The sequence below is a fragment of the Notolepis coatsorum genome (genome assembly GCF_963971535.1).
Source record: "Notolepis coatsorum genome assembly, chromosome: 4".
Taxonomy (NCBI): Eukaryota; Metazoa; Chordata; class Actinopteri; order Aulopiformes; family Paralepididae; genus Notolepis; species Notolepis coatsorum.
The window spans coordinates 192,978,378-193,001,986 of NC_140168.1; the positions used below are offsets into that span (position 1 = coordinate 192,978,378).

Sequence of the window (23,609 nt, forward strand, 5' to 3'; positions counted from 1 at the left end):
AACTCCCTGATGTCAAAAGTTGTAAGAGAGGTAAAAACTCAACCTATCGTGACTTACTTATGCCAGTAACTCCCCCTTCAATATTCAGTTTAAACATTAAAGGAAAAAATGATCATATAAACATGATTATTTTACAAAAAGCACAAACAACAACCGTGAATACCTAAAATGGCATGATTATAACAAACACTCTTTATCACTGTCCACTCAATGTCTCTGTCCAGTCCATAGTCCATGACTCAGTCTTTTCATTTTTCCATCTTATCATGCGCTTTCCTGATGTTACCACACCAGGGACTCAGGCTCGAACCTGCTTAGCTTCTAAGATCAGATCAACTGTGTTCAGGTTTGGAATGGCCACAAACCAATCCTCTGTAAGCGAGGACAGTCTGCAGCGAAGTCCTCCTTCTCAAGTTTCAAGTTTCTCAAGTTTCAAGTTTCTTTAATAGTTGTCATACAGAAGTACAGAATACTTTTATACAAAATGCTTCTTACTGTTACGCTCCAGAGACTGTGCAAGACAAGATAAGTATGAAATAAAATAACATAGTATAGCATGTAAATTAGAAGTAAAAAAATGAGGTCACAGTGTTCAGTATAGACATATGTACAATGTTCAATGCAGAGTAGACGTAACTGAGTTACCATATAATATACAATACTGTGTAGTGTACTAATATACAATACTATATAGTGCAAGGCAGAAATAGGATGAGGTGCAATTTAGGTACAATTTACAGTAGGTGTACGAGTTGTAGTGCAAATCCTTTATCAATAAATATAAAGTGTGTTTGTGTGATCTAAAGTGTGGAGAGTGGGTGCTGCAGTGTGTTGTTTGTTTAAGTGAGTGTGTGCGTGTGGGTGTGTGTGCTGTGTGCATTTGATGGTTGTTGCATAGTGTTTATTGTTCGTTTAGCAGCCTGATGGCCTGGGGATAGAAGCTTCTTCTGAGTCTTTCTGTGCTCGCCTTAAGACTCCGGTATCGCTTGCCTGACCGCAGCAGTTCAAAGAGGCAGTTGTTCGGGTGGCTCGAGTCCTTAATAATTCTCTTAGCCTTCCCCTTGCACCGCTTGTTGTAAATGTTCTGGAGGGTGGGAAGCCCCCCTCCAATTGTGCGTTCGGCTGAACGTGTCACTCTTTGTAGTCTGCTACGGTCTTGTGCAGTGCTATTCCCAAACCAGGAGGTGATGTTGCCAGTCAGGATGCTCTCTATTGTACATGAGTAGAAGTTCCTAAGGATCTTCTGACTGACTTGGAACTTCCTTAGGCGCCTGAGGAAGTAGAGGCGTTGTCGTGCCTTCTTCACAACACTGTCAATGTGTGTGGTCCATGTCAAATCCTCGGATATATGGGCTCCGAGGTACTTGAAACTGTTCACTCTCTCAACTGGTGCCCCGTCGATGCTGAGGGGGCTGTAGTCCTTGACCCCCGACCTCCTGAAGTCCACAATCATCTCTTTTGTTTTGCTGACGTTCAGGGAGAGGCAGTTCTCCTGACACCACTGTGACAGGTTCTCTACCTCTTCCAGGTAGGCCCTTTCGTCGTTGGCAGAGATCAGGCCCACCACTACTGTGTCATCAGCTAATTTGATGATGGTGTTGTTGTTCCGCTGTGCTACGCAGTCATGTGTGTACAGGGAGTAGAGGAGGGGGCTCAGAACACAGCCCTGGGGGGCCTCTATGTTGAGCGTGATGGATGAGGAGGCCTGGCCTGGCCTGCTCGTAGACCCACAGTCTGTCCATCATCCGTCCACACCATCTCGCCAGGCCAATGCAACATGTCCAACAGGAAAATTACAATTAGAAATTCCCATATATAACTGCTTGTTTATCCCACTATTCCCCTTCTAAATTTGATCTAGCCAAGCTCCATTGTATAGTCTCGTGCCAACATTTTCCCTGTATATTTAATACACATAATAGTATTATTAAACTCAACTTCCACCTTAAACCTCTCTCCTAGCCATATCGGCTTTAACATACAACTTCTAACAGTCAGGTGATGTGTCGTAGCATCAGTCACTGCCCTTAGCTCTGGTTTGCGTCCTCACACCCTAAATGGAAATATAATAAATGCACAACCAATTTCCACACATTTGACACAATTAGTTGCTAAACCAGACTTGTGCAGTAACTGCTTACTGGAAATATCCAATTCTATAATACATTGAAAGAAATGATGAATAAGACCCTTTAATTTGTTTGGTTCACTTTGACCACCACTTTGACCACCACAGGTTCTTTGACCTTTAGAACCTGCTTGTGTAGGGTACCCCTCTTTGTCCCTTAGATCCTCCCTTTGGTAGAGTACAACTCTTTGTCCCTTAGGACACACCCCCCTCAGTTGCTAATGCTTTGTGACTATGCAACTGCTTACTCGTGGCACTGAGCCCACTGAAATAGAGAAGAGGAATGTATAGTGGATGTACATAATAATCATAATATGTTCCACAGCATAATTACATTTATTCACTCAGTGCTACAGGGCTCCAAAATTATCTTGGCTTATTAATGATAATGGAAGTTACTCTGGCATACTTTGTAGGTGACGCCCTCTTTGTTAGTGCATATATCACTTTCTACAATGCTTTGAAACACTGAAGAGCGGAAACAGGAATAACGAAAAAGCTAGTTGAAATATATAGCTTCTTTAATACCTGAACTTCACAATTCTGAAGAAACAATGCATGTGCAGACTTAACAATAGGCACTGTCGTTAGCACTTTGACACTTTTCTCATGCTTTGCACAACATCACAGTAGTACATCTGCTACATCTGCATATTCCCCACATTGACTTCATCACATTCCGTGGTAAATTCATCACAGCCGTCATGACTATCCTTATCGCTTGGCCCTCAAATTGGGGCACCTTAATGAATGAAAACCTTATTTAAAATGGACACCACAGCTACATTGGACCAGTCACAATGAATAGACCAGATGTATTGTTTTGCGTGTTTATAGCATAAGTGCGAGTTTTCAACACTATTCCCTTGGTGTGTCATTACACATCTGCTACTCCTTGTTTTCATTACTGACTTTATTAGTCACCCGGACTATTAACATATAATCAAATTTGTGGACAATGTTCTGCCCGTCCCTTCTCCTGACGATGAGACCAGTTATAGAGCTATGATTCTATGTGTGTCTAGTCCTCCCTTTCATAGACATGTTTTTTTCTCTGGTCTCTTCTTTTTTTTCATAGTATCGTTGAGGGTCATGTCATCGTCATATCATATTTTTTTATGATATTCATATTTATTCTGCTCATATCTTGTTTAGCCGTGCTATATTGTCACCGGCGTTGCTAATTTGTATGCCTATGGAGGCTTCCTGTTGCTCTCTTGTACAAAGCACTGTGACCTTAAGGGCAACAAGGTGTCACCTCATTTTTTATACACTTCCTTCATATGTCCTTATAGACTATTATATGTTCATACAGTGAGATTGCTGGCAAGATGACCCTCTCAATGGCCTAGCACAGGTGTAGTTGCATTGTACTTAGCTTTGGGTTCATGGTTTTGGTGTTTCGATGAGGACTTGACCTTCTGTCCCATGCATCTTCCCCCGGTCACCCCAGGGCCTTCAGTCTCTGCTGGTCCAGCCTCTGCTGTCCCTTCTGCTTGTCCCACTCGGTTTTCTTGTTTCCGTGCAGAACTCCGTGTCGCTTCCAGGTGATGCCAGAGTCGTGCTTCTTTGTCTCGGACTGTTGTTGGATTGGCTCGCCCTACTTTGGTCTCTCTCTCCTTCACAGGATCTTGACAGATTGCTTATTTTTGCACTGTTTGCAACAGGCTGCTCATGCAAAAGTCCTATGCAGGACCTTTTAAGCTGCATTGCATGGCTTGCAGTGGCCTGTTTGCCGTTTGCAATGGGCTGCTCATGCAAAAGTCCTATGCAGGACCTTTTAAGCTGCATTGGCCTGTTATGTTATCTTAGCGCTTTTATTAGTTTTCATGCGATTACCTCATAACAAGTATTAAGCATTTGCACAGGTTAGTTCTTCTAAACAGTTCTCCTAATAGTTACCCCCTTTTTCACTATAGGCCTGTGAACTAAACCATAGTTAACAGGATTTCCTCCGTACTCTCCACAACCTATTAGAGAAAAACAATGGGTTAGCGATATTCAGAAAAACATTATTTAGCATCCATGGCGCGCCCATACTTACACATTCACTCCTATGTTTTACCATAATCAATCAATTCACTTCTTTTAGCCACTTTGTCATTTGTCCCACAACTCTTGTCTTTATAACGTCTTGTTGTTCTATCTCTTCTCATCCTCCCCCGTTTTCACATTTCACATCGTGAAAATGAAACCTGCTCCATTCTTGTCCCTTTACTACATCCATATTGCCTTTTCCACGTCTCTGGTAATTGATCTTAAAATACAAATTTATAAATCAACAAAGGTGTTTCCCCAGAGTCTATTTTTGGCTCCGGTTTTATTCTATGTTTTTATAAATGACATGGGCAATAAAAGCCATACAGCCAAGCTGCATCTTTTATACGGACATCACCGTCCTGTATACAAGTGCTCCCTCCTTTTTCCAAAAAAAATTAATTGTTTTGTATTTCTAATCAAGCACTCAAAAACAGCATTTGTCTACCTCAAGATCTTAAGCCGTTTTGAGGCTGGGCTCCAACCACTGTATGGCCTGGTGCCAACTGCCACATCAACTGCCACATTATTATGCAGCTGAGACATCTCTGACATCACAGACATGCACATCTTTAGATGACTCAGTTCAGTGAGAGAGGAATATAGAATAGGAATAGGAATATTGCGGCAATATGAAAATTAGAGATATATATCCTAATATAAGTCCACATAGCCAGGAAACTGCTAAACACTGAAAAAAGGCCATTTATAAGATAGTTCCCCTTTAAACTAGTTTTAAATGTAAAGAAAACTAAATTCATGATGTTCACAAGGGCTCGCTCACAGCCAGTGAATCATGTTCATATTATTACGCTAAACGAAGCATACTGCTGTCATATTGACCAGGTCTCTCTTTCAAAAATCTTGTATCTCAATGGGCCTTCCTGGTTAACTAAAGGTTAAATGAAAATACAAACTAAAATAATTGCTTAGTTTTGTAGGGAGATCCAAAATCACATCGTACAACATGGACCGGTTTGGTCCCCCATAAGTGCTGTGGGAACAACCAGGTTAACGGCCTCGTCACAGACACTGCAGCATTTGTTGTTTTCTTTTTACCAATGCATGTTCACCCTCCTTTGATCATCTGTATGATATGAAGTGCTATCTATCTATATGTAACAGCTAACCTAATGCTGACAGCTCTCTGCTAATAATTCTGAAGAGCTCCATCTCCATCTCTTCCTAAATATTTTAGGCAAAAGATGGTTTCCATCCGTGTCCAGCCTACAGTTTTAGCGGCTAAAAGCGGCTCGGATTTACACATGCACATAACTTGGCCTGTAGCCCAGACTTCCTGTGGGGAAATTACCCTGCTTCCTGCTAGGTGATTGTCTTATTGAAACTCTGTCATAATCACAGCAAAAGCCTTCTTCACTCCTCCTCATCCTCCCTTTTCCACCACACCTTCTTCACTCCTCCTCATTCTCCATTCTCTCTTCTCCTGTGTTCAGCTATTGGGCTCTGCCTAAACCCATTCTCACAAACTCACTGCCAACTCACCACGCAGTTCAGTTTTAAATTTCTATAATACCAGAACCATTATTAAAAAGTCCCAGCAACGTCTTTTCTTCCTTAGGAAACTGAAAGAGTTCACCAATAACAGGGTGATTCTACACAACTTCTATCGCTGTGTGATTGAGAGCGTTCTCACTTCCTCCTGTACTATAGTTTGGTAACATTACAGACCAGGAGAAGAAATCTCTGAACAGGATTGTGCGTCTCGCACGCAAGACAATCGGGGTTAGCCTGCCAGCTCTAGAATAGATCTATGGTGCCAGGCTGCTTTCCCGTGCCTCTGGCATTATCAACGACCCCTCTGGTCACCCAGCCGCAGGCCTCTTTGTCATATGTTTTTACATATTTTTTCTGTACTGTTTCTACTCTGCTTCTGTATTGGATGATTCTATAGGCTTATCAGTTCTAAAAACTTTATATCTTATGTCAAACATCATATATTGCACATCTTTACTTATTTATATAAAATTAATATACTACTACATATAATTCTTATTATACTTCGCGCTAACATGTGAATCAATCATTGTAGGCCTGTTTTCTACTTATTTATTTGACTTATTTATGTATTCGTCCGTGTCTATTCGTCCTGTCTCCTCTCCATCCTGTGACATCACATGGTCTCCATTTGTGGGTTCAAATGTTAGGTCCGACACAACCACACCTAGAACTATATACTCATCATCCCCTTCCTCAGTCTCAGCTCTATTTTGGACGTCTTTGTCTCCTGTCCCAAAAACCTCGTCAATTTGTGGAAATAGTGGAGATTCGTCTATTCTTCTCAATTTTAGTCTTAGTTCCACTTTTTGTCCTACAGAAATGTCTCCCATTTTCCACTCATAAAATAAATGTATTGGTAGTTCACAGATATATTTTTTTATTTGAATATTTATAGATATTCTTTGAATGCTCCTTATCTGCCTGCAGTTCCCAATCTATATGATCTGCTCTGTCACAAATATGTTCCTCATATACTACTATTCATCGACTACTGCCGGCTATAGATCCGCCCTAGATAGATGCCTTGACTTATACAGTGAATACAGTTTTTGGGGGAAAACACAACTTCCTTAATAAGGAATTTATTTATTTATGATTGACAAGACACACAGTGTCATGTCACATGATAGTCTAATTATCTCAATCTGCCATCTCTTATTTCATGTGTTGGGTACAATGATTAGAAAACAATTAATCAAATGACCATAATATAAATCAACTATTTGCATGTAATGAGATTAGAGGACACTTCTGGAGGGTAGCTGATCCGTACATTTGACCAATTTATACAACCTGCTATTTGAAATCTCCTTCTGTGTCATCACCTCTCATTGCATGGTTGATGGTTGTTTTGGTTTGTTGTTTTCGTTTGTTGGAAAGGAAAGAACGAAAAAAAAAAAAAAAAAAAAAATCATTTCACTTTGAATCACAAATATATATCCTTAACCTGTACCAGAACTAGTTATTTGTATTTTTGGTGCATTCGAGAAGAGTCACAGGCCTTGTTGCCCCCACTTTTGTGAGTCGTGAGGCTCCGCCCTCTAGATATTGTCTGTTTGTTTTTAGAAACTCAGCTCACTTGAGATCCGCCTCTGTCCCTCACACACCTACCACCTCGATCTCTCTTACATCCGCGCGCACAGCCTTATGGCTTCGAAAAAAGAGAAAAAAGGGAATTCCAAAAATAAAACAAAATCACTAAAACACACAGAGTCAACTCGTTACCTCTGTCAAAATACAGATCTGCTCCTTTCCTCTTTCCAGGGCTAGATCCTCACAAGATCTCCCCAGAGGAAAAGTACTTAATATGTGCTAACGGACAAAGTCATTGTTACCTCTGTCAAAATACAGATCTTCTCCTTTCCTCTTTCCAGGGATAGATTCTCACAAGATCTCCCCAGAGGAAAAGTACTTAATATGTGCTAACGGACAAAGTCATTGTTACCTCTGTCAAAATACAGATCTTCTCCTTTCCTCTTTCCAGGGCTAGATTCTCACAAGATCTCCCCAGAGGAAAAGTACTTAATCACTTAAATCACTTAAAAACCCAGAGTCAACTCGTTACCTCTGCACAAAGCGCTCTTGTTTCACAAATAAACAACGAACTGTCTCTTCCAACAGCGTGACTCCTGTTTCACACATAAACAACGAACTGTCTCTTCCAACAGCACACTCAGCCTCCTCAAAGAGACAACTCAGCCTCCTCAAAGAGACAACTTATATAAACAACTCAGTCTCATCAACAAGACACTCAGCCTCCTCAAAGAGACAACTCACACAACAGCCTGTATCACACTACAGCTTTTTCCTTAAACAAAATAAAACACAACTATAACACTTGTCTGTGTCTGCCTGCAGTTTGGAGAGTCACAGACTTCATCTGCCTTTCTCCCACACAATTGAAAAACAGCTGTTGGCCCTATGCCCAGTCACCTCACAGTCCCACTTCCTGCATTTCTGTAACTATAATAGGGTCATAATGCTTGGTATATTTCATATCACTGATTCCACAGATAATTACTGTCCAACAACAAAAAACAGAAAAAGAAAACATTTCTAGCCTTTTAGAAAGAAAGAAAGAAAAAAGAAAAGAACACAGCATTTAATTATTCACAATTGAATCCAGTCTCCCATCTCAATTTTTCTTAGGTTATTTTGAAAAAACATCTTTCCAGTGTCGGTCCGTCAGACAAAAACACAGCATTTTAAAGTAAATTTAGAGAAATCTCACCTTCTGTTTGTTTATTTTTGCTAGCCGCTGTCTTTTTTGTCTCACGGTCCCGAGTCCTTCAAGTGCTAATTCAACCTTCGTGGTCGCCAATATATAGAAGATAAGAGCTGTCTGTGTATAGCTCATTGTTTAAAGGAGACGTCAGAACACAGGACTCAATTGTAACAGCCGTGGAGGACAAAAGGTTTATTGCAGTGATCACCGAACAACACAACCCAGAAAATCCTAATGTCCAAAACTAGCATCCTGTCTTTTATACGGCCTATGACACATAACCTATGTCAGACATGCGTCAGACTTATGTGTTTAAGTTGTTTACCAAAATGGGCACAAAATGCGTGCAAATGACTTATGCTGGTGTGAGTGTGTGTGAATTCATGTGTGTGTGTGTGCGTGCGTATATATGTGCGTGCGTGTGAAGGTGTGTGTGCTAGCGCTACTGTTATGTAATATATCCTCCTATTGTAGTTATCAAATCCAAATGAGACAGACTGTCTCCTCTTAGTGATTGCACAACAGTTCACACAACAGGGTCCATTTACTTAAATATAGCATAGTTCATAATTATAGCACTACAATATTACTGTTCTGTATTACATACTATAGGCCTCCTTCCGTTATCCAAAAGACCATATGTCAATGTGTGTGTCTATGTGTGTGTGTGTGTCTATGTGTGTGTATGTGTGTCCGTGTGTGTCCGTGTGTGCGCGTCCCACTGGCGTCCAATGTCTCTCCGATATTTCCTGTTAATTAAAAGCCCCCTTACATAACTGATGTGTGTGCGTGTGTCAATGTGTGTGTCTATGTGTGTGTGTGTGTCTATGTGTGTGTGTGTGTGTGTGTGTGTGTGTGTGTGTGTGTGTGTGTGTGTGTGTGTGTGTGTGTGTGTGTGTGTGTGTGTGTGTGTGTGTGTGTGTGTGTGTGTGTGTGTGTGTGTGTTTGTAAGGCCAACGAGCCATTGTGACTGGGATCCGGTGCACTTCCTGCCACCCTGTCCTATTCTCAGCGCCAGTGTTAACAGATGCAGGTCCCGAGGACCCCAGTATAGTTACATATTACTGTAAGGGGATCAATAAAGGAATATCTTATCTTATCTTATCTTATTACATATACATATAAGACTTTTAATGTATATATTCCACCACATACCAACCATACACTCCCGGCATTCATAACTCTGACAATTATCCATACGAACGTCCCGCATTCTAAGAAAAGATATCCGGAACCCTCATACGCTCATCTTCCATACGCTTAACATAACTTACTTACCCAAACAACGTGTTCCCGAATCAGAATTCACGCACGAATCCATACTCTCAAAACGTTAGAAAAAACGCTCCGATCCCCGAATCCACAATCATCCGATGTCTGGAAGTGGACCCATGGTCCATTTGACCTTAATAAACGGATGGCCACCGGTCCATAACAACATTTTATAGAAGAATAAGTCTTTATTTGTCACACACATGCAAGATGGGCAACCCACAGGAACACACTATAACGTCGCATGGCGCATAGTCTGTGATGTCACGGTATTGAAAATCATACCGACGGGATTTCTAAATACCCTGGTATACCGTAATACCGTCATACCGCCTAAGCCTAGCAAGTACTCTACACTCATGGGCTGGATGGTCGCTGGCAGCTGGCAGGTACTCTACCCTCATGGGCTGGATAGTTACTGGCAGCTGGCAGGTACTCTAGCCTCATGGGCTGGATGGTCACCGGCAGGTACTCTACCCTCATGGGCTGGATGGTCACTGGCAGGTACTCTACCCTCATGGGCTGGATGGTTACTGGCAGCTGGCAGGTACTCTACCCTCATGGGCTGGATGATCACTGGCAGGTACTCTACCCTCATGGGCTGGATGGTTACTGGCAGGTACTCTACCCTCATGGGCTGGATGGCCACTGGCAGCTGGCAGGTACTCTACCCTCATGGGCTGGATGGTTACTGGCAGGTACTCTACCCTCATGGGCTGGATGGTCACTGGCAGCTGGCAGGTACTCTACCCTCATGGGCTGGATGGTTACTGGCAGGTACTCTACCCTCATGGGCTGGATGGTTACTGGCAGCTGGCAGGTACTCTACCCTCATGGGCTGGATGGTTACTGGCAGGTACTCTACCCTCATGGGCTGGATGGCAGCTGGCAGGTACTTGGCGCTCGTCACGTGCACGCGGCCTCCTCCGGTCCTCCGCTGACCAGCAGCACGTGACCATGAATGATTAATACCAGTGGCCTTATCTGTTCCGCTGCCTGAAATGGATCCAATTCAGATATCCTGCAACGGGAGCAGAGTGTCTGAACTCGGGAGTGAGTTTACACCAAGGGTGCTAATGTCACGACGTGGCTTCAGCCTCATTATAGATGTGCATACATACATACTGTATGTTGGATTTTTTTTTCATGACCTCGTATTTTTTCCCTTATACTGTTCAAGCAGTTGATTCAGATCAATTAAGTTCCACTGTATCTCTATAACCTTGCCCTCTCTCTCTCTCTCTCTCTCTCTCTCTCTCTCTCTCTCTCTCTTTCTCTCTTCTCTCTCTCTTTCTCTCTCTCTCTCTCTCTCTCTCTCTCTCTCTCTCTCTCTCTCTCCTCTCTCTCTCTCTCTCTCTCTCTCTCTCTCTCTCTCTCTCTCTCTCTCTCTCTCTCTCCCTCTCAGCTCCAGATGTCTATGCTGTAGTGAGGTGTGAGGGTGGTTCCATAAGGACGCGTGTGTTCAAAGAGAACGGAAACCCAGAGTTCAACCTCAGAACCATCTTCTACAGGAGACACCCAAACACACACATATCTATAGAGGTAGGTACACACACACGCGCACACACACACACACACACACACACACACACACACACACACACACACACACACACACACACACACACACACACACACACACACACACACACACACACACACACACACACACACACACACACTGTAGAGGTAGGTATACACACATACATATATAATTATCTATAGAGGTACACACACAGATACCCCAACACACACATATCTATAGAAGTAGGTAGTGGGTACACAGACACACATACATATCTGTAGAAGCCAAAATGTCAAAGTGTAGGCCTAGGTCATGTGATGGTCTCTGGTTCCCTCTAGTGGATTGTTTAAGTCACTGCCGGCCCTTTTTTGAGGGCACTCCATCCACCCCCCCCCCCCCCCCCCCCCCCTTCTGGGGACAACTTTATTATTTATTATACATTTTACTTATTTACAGTGCAAAAGGGGGAAAAAGTAGTAAAATAAGAAAGATTTTGATATTTCATTGCCCTCTCGGAGGGGGGGGGGGAACTCAGACTAGACATTGACAAACAAATGACAACTAAAGACAATGAAGGACAACGACGAATACACATGACAAGGGAAGGGGGGGGCGGAGAGGGGAGTAAGTAAAGCAGGGGGTGAATTATTATTAAATTATCCGGAAAAAAAGAAGCAAAAAACAGTTATTCAATTGTGAGACTTCGGTATGATCAACGGTTGAGATTTTTTTCCTGTGATATGTTATCTGAGAGAAGGCCCAACCATTGCCCAGTATTCAAGTTTTTTCTTGTCTTCCAGTTTAAGAGGATAGTTTTCTTGGCGACAGCTAGGGAAACAAGCAGGGGTTTGGTGTTCTGGACTAATAAATGGATAGCAGTAGTATCCCCAAGTAGGCAGAGGGAGGGGGAGAGAGGAATGCTGCAGCTCATGACCTGGGATAGTGTATTGATGACGGAATTCCAGACGTCTTGAACAGGTGGGCAGAGCCAGGTGGTATGGAAATAGTTGTCTGGGGTGTTGAGGGTGCAATGAGAGCATACATGTGTGCTTGCAAATCCCATTTTAAACATCTTGTGATGTGTGATATGTACTCTGTGTAACACCTTATATTGGATTAATTGAAGGTTAGTGTTGTTAGTCATTGTGAATGTGTTGGTGCAAATGTGTTCCCAGGATACGGCATTGGGAGAGAAAGCCAAGTCCTGTTCCCATTTTGTGAAGGGGAGATGGAATGTAGTGTCTGCACTTGCCAGTATTTTGTATATTATTTTTAATGTTTTCTTCTGTGATGTTATTTTATTCATTGCTAATATAATTGGAGGTGGTTCAAGATCATTTTGTGTAATGTTAATTTTAGATTTCAAAATTAATTTCAGCTATAGAAATTGGAAGTGTTGGTCTGTCCCAATGAATGCCATATCCTTCAGTCAAGTCTTGAGAAGTTATTAGGCTGTTGTCTGTGAAGATGTGGTGAAGATGAGTAATGCCTTTTTGTTTCCAAGCTAGGAAGTATATGGGTGATTTGCAGAGTTGAAAGTCAGGGTAATGCCAGATTGGGGTGTATTTACAGGGGGTTAGTGTGTTACCACCAGTGATCTTGTTGACTTTCCACCAGGCTACAACTCTCTAATGCATTTGCACGTCGAAATAGGCCCCCAAGCCAGAAAAATAAAATGTCAAAGTGTAGGCCTAGGTCATGCGGTAGTCTCTGGTTCCCTCTAGTGGATTGTTTAAGTCGCTGCAGGAAACTACTTTGTAATGCTGTTGCATTAGAAAAGATGTCACTGGGCTGAGCTATACAATTCGAAGGTTTTTTTCCGTAGGGTACCACGAGCGCACACACACGCTGCTCTGTCACTCTGAAGGTAGTCAAGGGGTGCATCTGGACAAGCGCTAAAACTTTGTAATGCACTTGCATTAGAAAATACGTCACAGGGCAGAGCTATAAAAAATCAAGTTTTTCTATAGGCTCCCACGGGTGCACACGCGCCCAAAAAATCATTAAAATACTCATCTCGTTAATAAAAACAGGTCCTACTATAACTTTCTAATGCACTTGCCCATTGAAATAGGCCTGCAGGCCAGTCAAATGAAATGTCAAAGTGTAGGCCTAGGAGGTCATGCGGTGGTCTCTATTGATTGATTGAATTTATTGAAAACTTTATTAACAGATTGCAGAATGGGTACAGTACAGTACAGCTCAATACATACAATTGTTAAGGGGATGCAGACCAGAGAAAGACTTTCGTCTTGTTTACATCAGGGTCCCCCATTTTCAATTCATCGTAACATATATGACATACAGATAGACAGTACTGCTACATCTATACATTTATGACATACCAGATTTGCAAATACAGTACTGTTTGTGATACGAAAAGAGTCCAGAAAAGAAGTATATACATTTGACGTAGAAGCTGTACATTGGAGGAGGTTGGGTAGGTGGTGGGGGGGGTATTGTACATTGGAGGAGGTTGGGTAGGAGTGGGGGGGGAGGTTGGGTGGGAGGGGTGGGTGGGGGACACTGTACAACTAACACTGTACATTGGAATATTGACAAGACCATACTTGGTCATTTTTACTGTACATTGGAGGGGGTTGTGTTAGGACATTTACAGGGGCCAGTTTCGAATTGCAGTCTCCCGTAGGTGTTTTTTGAGAGTGTTTTTGAAAGTGGGTAGTGATTCACATTCCTTTACAGCTTTGGGTAGTGCGTTCCACATTGATGTGGCATAATTGCGAAACGTGTTTAGTCCCTTGTTTGAGCCAAATCTGGGTTTAACATGATTTGTGGAGCTCCCTCTGGTGTTGTGATTGTGGTATTCACTGACTTTCGGGAAGTATTTTGACATGTACATGGGTACCTTGGTCGTGTAGTGTATCTTGTAGACCAGGCCCATTGCAAGTTGCTGTACTCTGTCGTCTACTCTAAGCCATCCTAAGTTGTCAAAGTGGGCAGGGGTGAGGTGGGTTCTAGGAGTAAGGTCAAGCAGTAGTCTGACCAGTTTGTTTTGAGATGTTTGTAATTTTGTTTTTAGCGCCTTTGAGGTGCTTTGGTATCATGAGGTGCAAGCATAGTCGTAGTACCCTTGAATGAGTGCTCCTGCCAGAGTCTTCAGGGTATTCTTGTTTACCAGTGAGGAGATCCGGTACAAGAATCGAGTTCGTTGGTTGACTTTTTTTTTATTACATTGGATGCCATTTTGTCACAGGAAAGATTTGCCTCTAGGATTGAACCCAGGTAGGTAATATCTTCTTTCCTTGTGACAATATTGTCACCCACTGTAACTGAGAAGCCGTCGGTCTTGCTGAGTTTGTTATTTGAACCGAAGAGAATGGACTCTGTAACTGAGGGGTACAATTCCCTGACTGTATTAATAAGTATGGTATCATTAAACCACTACTGTCTTATGTACATTACTACTGGCCATACAGTACACAGGTATCTTATGATGAACACTTCCCACAATGACTCGGTTCCACACAAAACTGGGTTTAAGTATTTATTAGCAGCAATGATAGTACATAATATACTTTACTTTGGATGCGCTTATAAGGCAAAGGAATGTGCGTAGGCAAATCAATAACGTATGTCCATTCTCATATTACGCAGGAGATAATAATACAACCTGAATCTTAGGAATTATATCTATGGTACTCTGGTAAGATAGCGGGAGATACTGGTAGGGTCCCTCCGGTCGTAAGCCAGCAAGGGGAGAGGATTTGTCGGTAGTAGATGTGGTAAATATTGAGTTGAATTTCATAAATAACCTTGTATACTGGTTAGCAGAAGTGGTTGCAGGGCTAAATAGATAAAGGTCACACCTAATGTGACCAGATGGAAAAGGCCCAAAAGGTCAAAGAGTATTCACACCCCCCCTCGTGAGACAAGACCCAACACAGCAACCACACGGACGGGGGCCACCAGCAGAACCCCTCTGTGCTCAGCGGGGGACCACACCGACGGGGGCGGCCACCGACGGGCCCCCTCTGTCTCTGTCCCATCACGTCGCCACAACCCAGGGGGGGGGGGCTGCCATCGCCCACAGGAGACCGCTCACAGAAGACGCCCACGGACCAACTGAATTCTATTATTGGCTAAAAGTTATAGTATATAAGAGGAGACAAATTGGTAGTTCGGGAGCTCTCAGACCAGACACAACCCCAGGGGTCTGTTGGGCTCCACCGCTCCTCCCACCAGAGAGACTGTGCTGCTTTTGATGTAAGTAAGCTGGATGGAACCACTATGTTTGGTTAGAATAGAATGTAACTTAGCTTAGAAACCAGGCTTACTTATATGCAAAAAGGGGCCTACAGTAAACTATGTATGTTCAAATTATGTTAACGAGTGACTGTTTTATGTACATGTTGGGGTTTGAGATGCAAACCTTGTTGATTCCTGTACACAGATAGCCCTGTTAATGTTCTCTGATAATCTTTTGTCCTATTCACCTTGGTCTCCTGGCTCTGATCAAATAAATGTTGAATTTGGACTATAGTTCTGGTTTGTCTGGCGTACACGTTTATTCCTGATCTGCTTAAGTCAGATGAGGAGATCAACAATTCTATCAAGTATGATCCCTTCCTCCTCCTTCCAGATAATCAATCTCATTGTATTGTACTACAATAACCTCAAATTATTGTAGAAAGTCTGTGGGAATTTACCACATAGAGTCTGGGTCAACGATGATAAAGAGACTCCAAGTACAGGAGACGGTGCAATAATCTCTTGATCCGCAGACGAATACAGCTGTTCTCCGTAGCATGCAGCTCCGCATGGAAGAAAGCTAGCCGGCCTCAGGCTTCTGAGAGGCGGGCTCGACGTGGCTCCTCACAGGGTAAATCCCACACAATTGTGGGTGTAGGCGATTCTCCGCTCCATCAATTACAGGACCAAAAGCAAATATAATCCAGCCGAAAAGGGCTATGCAGTCGTCGGTAGGTTATCCAGTGTACATGATCCACACGGTCCTCGTCTAGGGCTCCTCGGGTGAAAGCGCCAGGGTAAGCAGCCCAGCCTGGATAAGCACACTAGCTGGTACGAGGAAACGTTGGTGATGCTGGTCACTGTAGAACGGTAGCAGCACGATACACTATACATAAATAGACTATTACTGAATTAATAGAATAGGTCGAACTCGACGGTACAGCGTTAAACTCTGATACTTCAGTTATTAATTCGCACGCGGTCTCAATGCTCTATTTGGGGCCAAACAGGCCATACTTCACCGCACGTTGTATCGTGGGTGAGGCTTCAACTTATTGGGTAACTCTACTTCTGTATTCACCTGCGCCGTATTTATACGTTAGGTGAACAAACTAGTACCAGCTTTATTCCTGTCTCATATCCTTGCGCAGAACCGTTCATGTCCAGGCAAGTCTTTGGCGGTGACTTTGAACCAGACCTTGGAGGTATGGCAATGGCGCCCAAGGGACCGCTGTCCAATAGGAGAACGAAATATTATGGTCTGTACTAAGCTAAAGGGATATTCCGTGTATATGTACAAGGAATACACAAGGAATATCAAACGATATACAAATATTATGCAATATATATCAATCAATAAATATATATATTCGGTTTAATCTGATCCTTCGTAACAGCCGCCTCCTAATTAGTCCCACCTAATTAGATAAGCAGAGACAGATTAACCGCACTGTCCACTACTCAATGTCTGTTGTGAGGGTAGGGCAGTTCGCAGAGTCAGGGGGTCATGGTCGTCATCAATAGTGTCGGGGAGCCTTGGCAACTCTATTAGACTCGCCACGGGCCGGGTGTATATCCGCCCTTGGACGAGCACTTCTGCCGCTCTGACCTTTCCGTCGGCACCGGTGATCACTTTGCTTACGCGGCCGGCCGGCCACATAGCTCGGGGTAGTGACTGGTCGATAATCATGACGACTGTTCCTTCTGTCAAATTGTCTCTTTCTTTCACCCATTTCTGGCGGGTCTGTAGAGACGGTAGATAGTGGAGTAGGAAACTGTTCCAAAACTTGTCAGCCAATACTTGACTGTACCTCCACATTCTTCGGCCGTTCGCTTCTTCAGGCCTGTACACTGTCTGTGGTAGCGCGGGGTCCAGCCGCACCATCAAGAGAGTGTTGGGGGTGACTGGGTCGACATCTGCTACATCACTTGAGACGTAACCGAGGGGCTTTGAGTTCAATACTCCCTCGATCTCCGTGAGGACTGTCGTGAGGACTTCCTCCGCCACGGTCTGGGCCCCAAGCACGGCGTACAGGGCTGTCTTTATTGAACGTACTTCTCGTTCCCAAGTTCCACCGAAGTGAGGTGCATTCGGGGGATTAAACTGGAAATCAATCTGGTATGGAGCGAGGTGGGTCTTAAGTTCTGGGCCCATAGCTTGGAAGCTCTCTCTCAGCTCTCTTTCTCCGCCTTTGAAGTTTGTCCCGTGATCAGACAACAATATAGACGGTTTCCCTTTCCGCGATGTGAATCTTCGGAAGGCCATAAGGAATGAGTCTGTGCTCATGGTTGGAAGGAGTTCTATGTGTATCGCTCGGGTGGTCATGCATTTGAATACAATACCCCACCGCTTCTCAGTCCCTCTTCCTTTCTTTACATACAGCGGGCCGAAACAGTCCATACCGGTGGAGTGAAAAGGCTTGTCGCCGAGTCGGAGGCGACAGGGGGGTAGGTCAGCCATCCGGGGTATACTGGGCTGTGCTCGCCATTTACGACAGTCTAGACAAGTCCGCTGGAAACGTCGTACTGCTTCTCTCCCTTGCAGTATCCAATAACGGCGTCTGATCTCCGCGAAGACTCTCTCTGCCCCGGCGTGATGCACGTCCTCGTCGTATTTCTTTATGATAAGCTCTGTGACCTTGTGTCGGCTGTTTAAGACTATCGGGTACTTGACGTCATCCGGTAAGTCTGGGGCTCTCCTCAGACGACCACCCACTCTGATGAGATTATGGGCGTCGCTCTCAGGGGCTAAGTGGAGCAATCTGCTGTCTGACGGGACTGGCTTTTATCCCTGTAGACAGTCTAGCTCGTCGGGGAACGAGTCTCTCTGGGCTCGCTGTAGCAGAAGAAGTTCTGCTTCTTCGTAGTTAGCTGCAGTAATGTCAGTAGTGGGCTGAACCTCTGGGTGGTGCCACAGGAATGTCTTTAGCTGCGCACTCTCAAGGGTGAGGCAGTCGTCTATGTTGGGGTCTGTGGGGACGAGTGTGTGTGTCAACCCACAGAACATAGATTTCTTGTTCTCTGCCTCCTCTTCACTCGCCTCCCGTGGGGTGGGTGTAGGCCACTCTTCTTCCGGGAGCTTGAGGAACTCGGGCCCGTCACTATATAGATTGTGACGGGTGAGGTCATCCAGGGACATTCCCCGGGTGATGACGTCAGCTGGGTTGTGTTTTGTGTCCACATACCTCCAGCTTGCTGCTTCTATTAAATCTTGGATCTCTGTGATTCTGACTCCCACGAAGACCTTGTATCTACACGAATCAGACTGGATCCATGTGAGTACGGTCATGGAGTCTGACCACAAGATTGTTCTTTGCACCGGGATGGTGAGTTCACGTTGGATTAACGTGGCGAGTTGCGCTCCTGCTAGGGCTGCGCAGAGCTCTAGACGCGGGATAGATTGTTGCTTGCGGGGGGCTATTCTTGAGCGAGCCAGGATGAAGGCAGTATGTATTCCTCCTCCCTCCTCTCGGGCACGCAAGTAGGCCACCGAACCGTAGGCTACTTCGGAGGCGTCGCTGAAGACGTGCAGGTCCATCTGGCACGTCTCTGGCCTCACTGTGGGTGGGAAGTAGCTGCGGCGTATGTTGACACCTGGGAGTGAGCTGAGTTCTGTCTCCCACTCTCTCCATGTGGAGGCAAGGTGTTCGGGTATGGGGTCGTCCCAGCCCTGGTCCTTGTCCCATAACGCTCTTACAATCATCTTTGCCCTGGTGGTGTAAGGTAGAATACATCCCAATGGGTCATATTGTCTGGCGAGTGTTCTGTATACACTCCGTCTTGTGGTCGGTAGTGCAGTCGACCTTCCCTGCTCCTTGGTCAGGGGTGTGTGTTTATAATGGAGCGAGTCTGTTTTGAAGCGCCAGACTAGTCCTAATGTCATTTCTTGGGCTTCTCCTGGGATGGTCGCCATCCAGGTCTCGCTGCTTGCTGCCTTGTCCTCGGGGGAGAGGCTGCGCAATACTTGAGGGTCGCTGCTGGCCCACTGCCGGAGATCAAAGCCGCCTTTGATCAGGGAGGCGCGGAGCTTGAGTAGGAGGGCCTCGGCTTCTTCTGGCCTCGAGACGCTTTGCAGACAGTTGTCCACGTAGAAACTATTTCCTACACTTTGTCGGACCTCTTCATCAGCTGCTGGGTCCTCTGCGACGTGTTTTTGCAGTGCAAACGTAGCACAGCATGGGCTGCATGTGGTTCCGAAAGGGAGGACTTCCCATTGATAGATGGATGGTTGCTCGTCCCCGATCCTCTCTTTCCATAAGAACCGCAGCAGGGGCTTGTCCTCCTCCACTAGTCGCACCTGCAGGAACATCCCTTTGATGTCGCCGCTGATGGCCACCTTGTCTTGGCGGAAACGTAGTAACACGCCTAGTAGAGAGGGGCCGAGTGTTGGGCCGAGCAAGAGCTCTTTATTCAGATTTTGTGATCCGATCTGGTAGCTGCAGTTAAACACAATACGATCCTTGCCGTTGTGGTGGACTTTGTGGTGCGGCACGTACCATGATTCGTTCGTCTGATCGGCCTCTTTAATGTCAATTTTCTTTATGTGTCCCGCTGTGATTAGCTTGTCAATCTCAGCGCGGTACACAGTCTCTTGAGCGGGTTCTCTGGCTAGGCGCCGCTCTGTGTTCAATAGATACCGCTCCGTCGCTTCTTTTGGGGCGTGGAAGGTAGGCATACCCTCTCGCCTCAGGAGTGGAGTTGCGTATCTCATCACTCCGTTGACTTTGACTCTCTTTGTCCCCCGCTCGAGGAGGGCTATAGCATAAATGTCTTCCTTGGAACGAATGTCTTTCTTTTCGTTCTTAAAGGGCATTGTCTCTAGTGTCCATAGCCTCTCGACATGCTGTAGGAGGGTGGTGTCTTCTTCTGTCACTCTGGAGTGGAGGCAGCTAGTGGCTGCTGTTCGGTTAGGAGACCTAGCGAGGGGGCCTTGTAGTGTCCATCCTAAGCGGGTCTCGACTGCTGCAGGACAGCCTCTGGGCCCAGTGTGGACCCGGTCCATCGGGACGATGAGGTGTGCATGGTCGGATCCTATCAGCAGGGTCGGGGTGGCACTGTCTATGAGCGGTATAGGTAGTTGACGCAGGTGCACATATTTATCCATCAGCTTGGCGATGGGGTAGGTGTACTGCGACAGGCCTATGTCTTGGCTGGTGAAAGCGTTAGTGATCCTATACCGTCTCTCTGGCTGCCCGCTTGCTGCGATAGTGAAGGAGACATTCTCGCCCTTTATCGTCTTTAGGTCTCTTCTTATTGTCCGAATCGTCATCGTTTCTTCGCTCCCCCGCAGCCCCAGCTGGGCCGCAGCGGACGCGAGGAGAAGGGTCTTCTCTGACCCGTCGTCAAGGACGGCGTAGGTGTCCATGACCTTGTCTTGGTAACTCAATGTTACGCGGACCACCTTCAAGAGCACCCGGGCGCCCCCGCTGCTGGCGGGGTCAATGTACATAACACATTCGAGTGGGTCAATGTACATAACCCACTACTCAATGTCTGTTGTGAGGGGTCGGGCAGTTCACAAAGTCATGGGGTCATGGTCGTCATCGATAGTATCGGGGAGCCTTGGCCGTTCTATTAGCCTCGCCACGGGTCGGGTGTAGATCTGTCCTTGGACGAGCACTTCGGCTGCTCGGACCTTTCCGTCGACACCGGTGATCACTTTGCTTACGCGGCCAGCCGGCCACATAGCTCGGGGTAGTGACTGGTCGATAATCATGACGACTGTTCCTTCTGTCAAATTGTCTCTCTCTTTCACCCATTTCTGGCGGGTCTGTAGAGACGGTAGATAGTGGAGTAGGAAGCTGTTACAAAACTTGTCAGCCAATACTTGACTGTACCTCCACATTCTTCGGCCGTTCGCTTCTTCAGGCCTGTACATTGTCTGTGGTAGCGCGGGGTCCAGCCGCGCCATCAAGAGTGTGTTGGGGGTGACTGGGTCGACATCTGCTACATCACTTGAGACGTAACCGAGGGGCTTTGAGTTCAATACTCCCTCGATCTCCGTGAGGACTGTCATTAGGACTTCTTCCGCCATGGTCTGGGCCCCAAGCACGGCGTACAGGGCTGTCTTTATTGAACGTACTTCTCGTTCCCAAGTTCCACCGAAGTGAGGTGCGTTCGGGGGATTAAACTGGAAGTCAATCTGGGATGGAGCGAGGTGGGTCTTAAGTTCTGGGCCCATAGCTTGGAAGCTCTCTCTCAGCTCTCTTTCTCCGCCTTTGAAGTTTGTCCCGAGATCAGACAATAATATAGACGGTTTGCCTTTCCGCGATGTGAATCCTCGGAATTCCATAAGGAATGAGTCTGTGCTCATGGTTGGAAGGAGTTCTATATGCATCGCTCGGGTGGTCATGCATTTGAATACAATACCCCACCGCTTCTCGGTTCCTCTTCCTTTCTTTATATACAGCGGGCCGAAACAGTCCATACCGGTGGAGTGAAAAGGCTTGTCGCCGAGTCGGAGGCGACAGGGAGGTAGGTCAGCCATCCGGGGTATACTGGGCTGCGCTCGCCACTTACGACAGTCTAGACAGGTTCGCTGGAAGCGCCGCACTGCTTCTCTCCCTTGCAGTATCCAATAACGACGTCTGATCTCCGCGAAGACTCTCTCTGCCCCGGCGTGATGCACATCCTCGTCGTATTTCTTTATGATCAGCTCTGTGACCTTGTGTCGGCTGTTTAAGACTATCGGGTACTTGACGTCATCCGGTAAGTCTGGAGCTCTCCGCAGACGACCACCTACTCTGATGAGACCATGGGCGTCGCTCTCGGGGGCTAGGTGGAGCAGTCTGCTGTCTGATGGGACGGGCTTTGCTCCCTGTAGACAGTCTAGCTCATCGGGGAACGAGTCTCTCTGGGCTCGTTGTAGTAGAAGAAGTTCTGCTTCTTCGTAGTCAGCTGCTGTAATGTCAGTAGTGAGCTGAACCTCTGGGTGGTGCCACAGGAATGTCTTTAGCTGCGCACTCTCTAGGGTGAGGCAATCGTCTATGTCGGGGTCTGTGGAGACGAGTGTGTTCATCCACAGAACATAGATTTCTTGTTTTCGGCCTCCTCTTTACTCGCTTCCCGTGGGGTGGGTGTAGGCCACTCTTCTTCCGGGAGCTTGAGGAACTCTGGCCCGTCACTGTATAGGTTGTGACGGGTGAGGTCATCCAGGGACATTCCCCGGGTGATGACGTCAGCTGGGTTGTGTTTTGTGTCCACATACCTCCAGCTTGCTACTTCTGTTAAATCTTGAATCTCTGTGACTCTGACTCCCACGAAGACCTTGTATCTGCACGAATCAGACCGGATCCATGTGAGTACTGTTGTGGAGTCTGACCACAAGATTGTTCTTTGCACCGGAATGGTGAGTTCACGTTGGATTAACGTGGCGAGTTGCGCTCCTGCTAGGGCTGCGCAGAGCTCTAGACGCGGGATAGATTGTTGCTTTCGTGGGGCTATTCTTGAGCGAGCCAGGATGAAAGCAGTATGTATTTCTCCTCCCTCCTCTCGGGCACGCAAGTAGGCCACCGAACCGTAGGCTACTTCGGAGGCGTTGCTGAAGACGTGCAGGTCCATCTGGCACGTCTCCGGCCTCACTGTGGGTGGGAAGTAGCTGCGGCGTATGTTGACACCTGGGAGTGAGCTGAGTTCCGTCTCCCACTCTCTCCATGTGGATGCAAGGTGTTCGGGTATGGGGTCGTCCCAGCCCTGGTCCTTGTCCCATAACGCTCTTACAATCATCTTTGCCCTGGTGGTGTAAGGTAGAATACATCCCAACGGGTCATATTGTCTGGCGAGTGTTCTGTATACACTCCGTCTGGTGGTCGGTAGTGCAGTCGACCTTCCCTGCTCCTTGGTCAGGGGTGTGTGTTTATAATGGAGCGAGTCTGTTTTGAAGCGCCAGACTAGTCCTAATGTCATTTCTTGGGCTTCTCCTGGGATGGTCGCCATCCAGGTCTCGCTGCTTGCTGCCTTGTCCTCGGGGGAGAGGCTGCGCAATACTTGCGGGTCGCTGCTGGCCCACTGCCTGAGATCAAAGCCGCCTTTGATCAGGGAGGCGCGGAGCTTGAGTAGAAGGGCCTCGGCTTCTTCTGGCGTCGAGACGCTTTGCAGACAGTTGTCCACGTAGAAACTATTTCCTACACTTTGTCGGACCTCTTCATCAGCTGCTGGGTCCTCTGCGACGTGTTTTTGCAGTGCAAACGTAGCAC

At 46.0% G+C, this 23,609-nt stretch overlaps 1 protein-coding gene across 1 annotated transcript in view; it reads left to right on the plus strand.

Annotated features, from left to right (window-relative positions):
* Positions 1-23,609, plus strand: part of LOC311226366 (calpain-5) — a gene marked incomplete at its 3' end in the record, with an annotated part of 219,655 nt that overhangs the window by 148,905 nt on the left and 47,141 nt on the right. The window contains 1 exon segment of the mRNA XM_084311795.1: positions 11,086-11,222. Within this exon segment, the coding sequence (XP_084167921.1) occupies positions 11,086-11,222 (137 nt within the window).